At 26.9% G+C, this 9548-nt stretch overlaps 1 protein-coding gene across 1 annotated transcript; it reads right to left on the bottom strand.

The window, feature by feature from the left end:
* Window positions 1-3082: 3082 nt before the first annotated feature.
* Window positions 3083-4446, bottom strand: LOC114381829 (probable pectate lyase 16). Its single transcript, XM_028341055.1, has 4 exons — window positions 4183-4446; window positions 3685-4040; window positions 3455-3590; window positions 3083-3307 (listed from the first exon to the last, which is right to left on the bottom strand). The coding sequence occupies exons 1-4, from the start codon at window positions 4429-4431 to the stop codon at window positions 3083-3085; spliced, it is 966 nt and encodes a 321-aa protein (XP_028196856.1). The 5' UTR covers window positions 4432-4446.
* Between the last annotated feature and the right edge of the window lie 5102 nt (window positions 4447-9548).

Genomic DNA, 9548 nt, shown 5'->3' on the forward strand with positions numbered 1-9548 from the left:
ATTGCATTAAAAGTAGAGTAAGATTAGTGATTTAGTGGGTTCAGTTTCTATGGATTCTTTGCATGTTCTTCTCCTAATTATTGCCTATTCACTCACAACCTGTAGCTTTATCTCTCTACTTTCGCATCTCTCTTTAGTTTACTTCCTTCTTTTTTTATTTCACCCTTTGGTATTATTAGGTCAATTTTCATTATAAAATTATTTGCTGATTAATATGAGAAAAACCGAAGGTAATTAATTGTAGGTGGAAATCTTCGGCGAAGTAAACAATCCACTAAGAATATTTATTATGCAAGCATGGGTCACATCCTCAATTCCCTTATCCTTTGTTGTTATTATCATTATTTTTTTTTTACAGACTTTGTTATTATTACTTAAGCCCTAATTTTTTACTCGTGCCATACACATGATTAACAATTTGTTTGTGTATGTATAGAATGATTTTTTATGTAAATTTTTTATATAAGAAATAATCATTTAAAAAATGTAGGTTTTTTTTTTAATTATTTACCATGATATATAATAAATAGAACATCTAAAAAATAAGTCAATGTAATAAATATATAAAGATAACATAAAAAACAATTGAATTATTATATAAGAAATTGATTTCTCATCATTATTTAAATTTATTTTGTTTTTACTAAATAACTATAAATTGTTAAAATGTATCTTTAAATCCTCAATTAACATGCATGTTAAAATTAATTCAATATAATGAATTTGATAATAAATTATTGATTAATTAAGTTAAATAAATTTAATTTTTTATAACAATTTTACATGATTAATATTGACAATAACGGAATATATAATTAAGATAGATATTATATGTAGTAATACTTTTAAAGTTTAACAAAATACAAATGTTTATTGTAATATGTTTTTTATAAGAAAGATGTCGAAAGTTTCAATTTTATGTTACATTTTTGTTTCAATTTGAACCAACAAATTAATTGATATTGAAGAGTATACAAATAAATAAATAATGTGCTAATAAATATTAAAAAAGTAGATAAGAAATAAATGATAGAAAATAAATATGATTGTAAATTTATCATTCTAAACTCTAAAAAAAAATATATACATTCATTGTGTAATTTTCAATATAATTAAAATCATATTGTATAATCATAAATTTTCCACTCTAAAATGTAACAAAATATAATTATAATTTACGCTTCTTATGCATACGCTTCCTATTATAGATATTACATTTTTACTATATATGATTACCTAATAAGAATCTTTCTGTATAATATTACAAATTAATAAAATAATTTGTAAATTTTTATTTTTAATTCAGAATTCACAATCCAACAATATGATTTATCTTAATAAAAAAATTAATGTAACATTTCAAATTTTGAATTAATTTATTTCTTAAATTAAAGTTTGCAAATATTAGAGTTAATGATTATGAAAATATTTGAATATCAATTAAAAAATTATTTACAGCATGTCAATTTAATTTTTATTTTTATGCAATTATATTATATATATATATATAATGTAAAAGATAATATAATTTTGATTGGACAAAAATATTTAGTAAAATTTTTTATCCATGTGAGTTAAGTATAAATTTTCATACTTGTTTCATTAAAAAAATTTCATCTCTTTGTGTTATATTTTTATATAATTTATATGATAAGTTAAATCTAAATTTTTCTTTATACTTTTAAGAAAAATATTTATTCCCATTTGTTATATTCTGTTTTGTTTTACTTATTTTTTTAAAATCAAATAGCATAACATTATTTTATTTTTATCTATTATATTTCTCTCCACTAAATTGAACACAGCCAAATGAATTAGTGATTATGAGAAAAAAAAAGAAAAAGAAAAAAAGAAGCAATCTGTAGACTCGCCTTCTAGACTCTCCTTCATCAACAATTTTAGTCCTTGTCATCAAATTTTGCCGCTAAATGTGAAAACTAAAAAATTTAGGGACCAAAAACCTAATTAACACTTTTTATAAGCAAAATGTATTTTTATTAAGAAAGTGAACAAACACTTATATAATTAATAGATAATTGAGTCATTTAAATATGTTGATCAATATTTAGTTCTTGATTATATATTAAAAAGTTTTATTCAAAAATAAAAAATCATTTCAATATTATTTACTCTTTAAAATAGATTATTAGTCTCTTATTGTTATTTAAATGATATCTTTAGCGCACAGTAACATTGATCACTCTATTAAAGTAAAGAAAAAATTAAACAAATTTATTTGAGTCTATGTCCAAAGCCAAAGCTTCCTTCCCCCATTAAAACCAAAACAAAGAAAAGAAACATGATTTTTATTAAAGCACATCAGAGTGAACGGGGTCTTGTATATATAAGTATATAGCATCTCAAACCCCAAATATCATCCCAAACAAAAATGAAATATTTGGTCTGGGCAAAATTCTTGGACGTAATGAGAAGATCATTTGCTTAACTATTGAGTTATTTTTTTAGACACCCTAATCTAATTTATTTGATCGTAGCTAGTTTTAAATTGCTCCTTTTTGACCAAATTTTAATCAATATATTAGCGATATATATAAACTCATCGAGTTCACCGTCAAACGAAATGGGACTCGTATAATGAATGAGATTAATTTTTATCACTTGGTTCAATATGTTTAGATGAACATTTAAAAATATTCAATAAAAAATTGTATGAATAAATATTTGTAAGTTTAATTGTGAAACTTAGCAAAATAAATTTTCACAAATATTGGTTGTATATTTAAATTATAATTTCACGTCTTACATATTTGTAATATGAAGTTCTCACTCATGCTTTTAAAGTGGAGTACACGTACGCAAGTTTTTTTTTATATATTCCTTGAACTTAAATACTTTTCCTTCCTTAAATTATAATTGTTATATCTATTCCTACTATCCTATTTATAAAATATAAAAAAAAAGTTTATCATAACATCAATGTTGAGAAATCAAAATTTAAATATATTAGAGTTTTAATACATTTGGCAGGAAATTAAATCTTCATCATCCGATAGGTTTAAATCCTAGGTGATGCAAACCTCACTTCAAGAACCTTTTTCTTTTATTTTTATTTCCTAGTTGATCAGCATATAGAAGTTTTACTGCATCGTAATACACCTGATGAGTGTGTTAATGATCTCACAAATTTGACATCAACAACTTTAAAGTATTGTTTCTTGCTATAATTCGGCTTTGACACACGTCCTCCTTTTGTTATTGTGAAGGAGGCTCCATTTTCAAAAGCATCTTTCACTGAATGAAATTCCCATGTGTTTCCATTTTTTTGAGTACTCTTTCTCCATGTTACCTACACACATTAAATAATTAGAAAAATATTGATAAAATCACTTTATAACACACACACACACAAAGACAAATACTAAATACCCAACTTTTGTGACCTATTATTAATGGGATATTAAGTAGTTGAAATGGAATTGCAAAAAGTAATTACCTCTTTACTCCCTATTGTTGGTGCTATAAAGAGGTTAGCTTCACTTTTGAGGCTAGGTCCCATGCTTCCACCAATGGCATATTGCACCCATCCTAAGTAAAGGTTGTTGGCTACATGTGCATATCCATGGCGAATCCTGGGTTTTTATTTATATAAAAGACTAATTAATATTGTCTAATACATTTACATTTGTGTATCTTAACTTCTTAATTGATCGAGCAATTAATTACCTTGGCATGCGTTGATTACAATTCGGTCCAAAGTGGTTGTACACAATAGTAACCTTCATGTTCTGGTCTCTCACATATCCATCATCATGCCCAAGAAGCATAACCTTGTCTTGGTTTCTAAACCAGTTATTGGATACAGTTACATCAGTGGAACCTCGCGTTACATCAAGTAGACCATCTTGACAATTATAAAGTGTGTTATGATCAATCCAAATCTTTGAGGCTGTAACTAATCGAATTGCATCACCATCTACATGGCCCAAAGGAATCACCTTGCCTTCAGGCCCCATTACAATTCCTGGGGCTTGAGGTTTGCAATGATGAACCCGAATGCCATGGATGATTACGTTGGTTGCCTAAAAATAAATTAAATAATAATAGTTGAATACAAAGTATTAACTCATGTAAACAATATTTGAAATGTTTGTTGTGCATGCATGTTTAATTAATAAGAGTTGGTGCCTCTAAAAATACTAGTAGGAGTTGGTGATCAATTACCTTAAAGATCATTAAGCATGCATTATCAGCAATGTTGACATTAACACCTCTACCATCAATGGTAGTAAAACTACTAATAAGAAGAGGTCTCTCAAGTTTAATGTGCATGTCTCTTTGGAATGTGATCCACACTTTACCTTGAATTACAGAAGCTCCATACCTCAAGGTTCCAGGTTTGGGGTTTATAGGATCATCATTGGGGTCAATAACTTTATAATGGATAAGGTCCTTACCAATATTGTTTGTCATCTTGCCAGTGTAGCCCACAAAACATGTTGCTAGTTGAGGTCGATGCCTCCTCCATTTAGGATTCAGTCTCCAACATTGATCGATCACATTCAAGCCATTTATTTTAGATTGTTTTGCAGCACTAATGTTTGGAGTGTAAAGGGCGACAACAATAATAACCAAAACAAAGCACCAAAGGATATGATTGGTACTATGAGCGGCCATCATGATAGATACTTTTTCTCAATGATTGTAAATTGCAAAGAAAAGAGAGATAAAAAAAAGAGATTTTTTGCTAGTATATTTTGAAAAAGTTGTAGTATAAAAAAGTGGTTATATAGAAAAGGTTGATCTTGGAGTTAGTTAAGTTGTTTTATGAGACTATGGCCAAGAGAGTGTCCTTTGTTAGAGAGAGACTATAAATATAAATAAGTAAGTAAGAATGTTTAACTAATTTTAAATCTTCCTCTTAAATTGTAACAATAGTCTAAATTTATGCAACAATAAAATTGAAATCAGAAATTCTGATATGCTCTAACTATAATAATATTTCAATGACTGAAAATTAATTTGGAAGTTATTAAACAATATTTTTAGGTTAATTTAACATCCCATAGGATTATATAGCGTTTGCGTTATTAGATTGTGATGACACTATCATAATACATAAAATGACAACATTTATATTTAGAATTTTTTATACATCTATATAATTTTTATATTTGTTAGAATCATATTCGTCAATTGATATATAAATAGAAAATCTCAATATTTTTGTAATTGTTATGAATTATTTATTTGTGTTTGTCCATATCTTTTATAATATTTTTTTTATTTATATTTATCTTATGTAGGTTTCTCAATTATTTTTTTACCTATAAATAGGCTATTTCTATTTGAAAGAATATATACAATTCACATTTTCTCTAAACTCTTGTACTTTTCTCTCTATTTTTTGCTTTGATTTATATTTTATTTAATACGTTATCAACACAATTGTCTTTATTCCACGGGTTCCACGGGTCATCGACAATTGGTATTCCAACTTGTAAGGAAAAGTGATGTGAAGAAATCAGTTCAAAAAAATTATTCTTTTAAATTCATATTTTAAGATAAGAGTTTTTTACTCACTAGTTTCGTTATCCATACTATGAGTTTGGTAGAATATTTTTGTTCTACTTACATAATTGTGAATTTGATCATTTGATAGTCTTGAAGACTTTATCATAGAAGGATATTTTTAGAATATTTTTCTCATCTGAAGTGAGAAAATAATGCAAAAATGAAAGTAAAAGAAAAATTTTTCTCACTCAAAGTGAAAAAATAATGCCACATGATTGAGGCCTATGAATTTTATTATAATTTGATCTTGTGCAAGTGTAAGTCACATTCTTTTGAGTTCACATTTCAAGGTAAGACTATTCTCGTCTCCCTTATCATATTATTAATAAGTATGATTTGTATAGTTTTATTGTTCACATAAATGTGAAATTTATTTAGACATAATAGCTATGTTTGAAAAAACTATCTTAAAAGCTAGCTAAAAGCTGAAAAGCTAGTTGGTAGCTGAAAATAAGACACTGACAGTTGGAAGTTGAAAAGGTAGCTTATTAAATTGTAAGTGTTCGGTAAAATTAACTGTTAAAATAGTAGAAAAGTGTAAAATCACATAAAATAGATGTAATTAACATTAATTCTTATGATTTAAGTGTTTTATATGACTACTTTTTGATTATTTTGTAATCACACTTATTCTCACGTTATGATTTGATTCATGCTTTGTTTGAAGACGTATTATTTGACTTAAAAAATTTTGTAAATTCAGGAAACCAACAATATATGAGTTTTATATAATTATTTCTTAAATGTTTTATTAAATTAGTCTAAAGATCAATATATGAAATATGACATTTTTCACGGTGATTGAGATTCAAACCACTTTGAGCTTCATCTCTCTCTCTCTCTCTCTCTCTCTCTCTCTATATATATATATATATATATATATATATATATATATATATATATATATATATAAGTGGATTCAATGGGTTATCATTGTTCGTTTTGTTTATCATGGATATGATTAATTATATATTAAAGAAATATGAAATTGCTCTAAAGTTGTATATTGTGCATAATTGATTTTATATAGACTAATTATAATAATTTTTAAATGTGTATGACAGTTTATCCCACATCCAAAAACTATGGGAGAATGCACAATGTTATTAGAGTCTTGAGCATCATATGACATGTCATTCATTCAACCAAGGGTCGAGCGTCAACCGTCATATCCACTTGCAACTAGGTATACAAAAATTTCTCACTCAAACAGTCCATTTTGATAATGTATTTGACAGTAACATATCACATTTCACTAGATGGAGCGACAGAGGACTATGGTTTTCTGGAATCCCACATAGTGATGTTGTAGGCTACATGTCAAGATTTGATAACATGTGTAATGAGAAGGTTGGACCATTTGTTTTTTGTTTTATTTATTCAAATGTCAATTACATTGTTTTAAAGATCACTAATGCAAGTTATTTTTTTAGTTCCATTGGATGCCTTACAGAGGGTTTGAGTCATTTCTATCAGAAAATGCATACAAAGATTCCAAAATATGGAGTGCTTGTGTGACTTTAATATGTTTTCCAGTGGTAGTATGGCATCAAACTAACAGGGTCATGCTCCAATTTGAGCTTTGCCAAGACATATCAAATCCACCACATAATATTGACAGTCCATCATACTAACATGAGAGGACATAGTGACATAAATTGAGTAGAGAAATATTAATGGCGAAATGAAATTTGGAAGGAAAACGCAAATATGTGTTAATCGGCAAACCAATTCTAGGAAAGACCAAACATATGAGTCACTACATGAATTTGTATCGAGTAAATTCAAAAATTTTTCTAACATAGTTTGCAACTCATCCAAATGTTGTCATTGCATCTTGTTCAGCTCCAAATATGGAAATTGAACAACATCCTCCATAACAAAGCCCACCAGTCATTGACAACATACATGATGAAAGACTACAACCACATGCTCAATCATATGAATTCACATCACAACCTCATCATCATCAAGAAGATTATGGGTACAATCCGCAATTCTTTAGAGCTAGCGTTGAAGACTTTACAAACAATCTCATGGGTACGTATCTTCGAACATTGGAGTCTGCTTATGCGTACATGCAAAGTATGCCCATACTTGCATTTGCATCCTTTCACCAAGGTATTGCTGACAGTTCTTCCACTAATGACTTTGTCCATGAAGAGCAACTTGTTGTTCTTAATGAATAACTTGAACCACAAGAACATGGACGAGTACCTCGACAACTGATAAGAAATAGACAACCTCCCAGATGTGAAACTAGTTGATACAAAGGACATTAATTACTTGCCCTTGTTAATTATGTCCTATTATGATGAATGTCACTTTGTCCTTGTTTAATTGAATGAACACTGAACAATGCATTAATTGACTGAGCATTGTATTTTTCTGATATGAATTGAACATTCATTTCTTCGAGACGATTAGACCTCACATTGCTTTTTCCCATACAATTTGACCTCACATTGCTTGTTTTGATATGATGTGGCTGCACAATATTTTTTTCCGAATAGCACAAACCAAACATAATTAATTAAGATTCAATCTAAACTGTTTATATTGTCGATTTGATCTCAGCTGTTGATATAAGTCACAAGAAAATAGTAGATCATCTAATATATATATATATATATATATATATATATATCATGTCAACATCACAATACACAAGAGCGGATACACTCTCCATATTTTAAGCAATAATGTTATTGCTTAAAATATGAAGAGTGTATCCGCTCTTGTGTATTATGATGATGACATGATTCCATCACATGAAGGAATAATGTTTGAATGTCCTACAAATCCAAAAATCATTACAATAAGTGAGGATATGTCGCTTGCTGCCTTAAGGAAAACAATTGTTGACACCAACAGGGGTTGCAAAATTTTAATAATTTTTTTTTACCGTCAACCAATCTATGTGGGTGATGGTTGTGTTGAATATGACTATATAGAGATCAAATGCGACAACGATGACGGAAAAATGTTTTTTTTTGTCTATTAAGAATTTAGTACTAAATGTCCGATTGAGTTAAATATAACTTTTGGGCATTCTTAAGATGAAATTGTTGCTCTGCTATGCAAACCAATGAAATCATCAAGAATAGTTGATGAGATAAGTGCTCTGATGCGTGATGAATCTGTGTAGCTATTGTACAAATTACTTGTTACTTTTTTAGGATAAACTTGCAATTCATCATTTAGATTCTGTTGTTACTTCTTAAAAGATTTTCTACTTTAATCGTGTTAGTTTTAGATGACTATGATGTTTAGCTAAGCTTTATTTATATAAGTCTTCTATCTTTTTTCGTCTTCTTCAATCTAGATGAACCTAATTTCATTTAATGATTAATTATTTTTTTAAAATAATACTATTCTATATAAATTACATTTAAGTACTCATAGTTTTACATCAATCATCAATACATACTATTAAAATTGAACATGTTTTATTTATTTAATTTTTGTAGGTAAAATAATTATATAACTTAAATATATGCATTTTTTATAAATATTTAACTATATTATATTTATATTGAATATTTAAATATATGCATTTTTTTATAAATACTTAACTAAATTATATATATTGAATATTTAAATATATGTATTTTTTCTTAAATGCTATTATAAATAACATATGCCTTTTTTATAAATTAATATATATAAATTAGTAAAATAAAAAATAAAATAAAAAAAAAGTCAAATTTTTTTAAAAGAAACTGTAAGAAAAAATAGAAAGACAATTTAAAAAAAACTAAAAGAAATAACAAAAAAATAAGAAAATCAAATAAAAAAACTCAATTCATTTTTTGAACTGAGATTTTTTTAAAAAAATAAACCTAATTTAAAAATCATTCCTGCAAAATAAAAAAACAAAAATACACGTTAAAAATTAGTTTTGGAAAACCGATTTTTAAAGTGCATAAAAAAAAGACGGTACAAGCTAGTGAGAAATCTGTATAAAAGAAACTAATTTCTCACCTAACATAATATTTTGTATCAATGTAAATATT

The sequence above is a fragment of the Glycine soja genome, chromosome 13, assembly GCF_004193775.1.
Source record: "Glycine soja cultivar W05 chromosome 13, ASM419377v2, whole genome shotgun sequence".
Lineage (NCBI taxonomy): Eukaryota > Viridiplantae > Streptophyta > Magnoliopsida > Fabales > Fabaceae > Glycine > Glycine soja.

What these genes read in the sequence shown, in the direction of transcription:
- LOC114381829 (XM_028341055.1), bottom strand. Translation starts at nt 4,431, where the DNA reads ATGACAAACAATATTGGTAAGGACCTTATCCATTATAAAGTTATTGAC. An exon ending in CATGCTTAATGATCTTTAAG is followed by an intron (nt 4,041 to 4,182) that starts GTAATTGATCAC and finishes ATTTATTTTTAG; the next exon opens with GCAACCAACGTAATCATCCA. An exon ending in TGTAATCAACGCATGCCAAG is followed by an intron (nt 3,591 to 3,684) that starts GTAATTAATTGC and finishes ATAAAAACCCAG; the next exon opens with GATTCGCCATGGATATGCAC.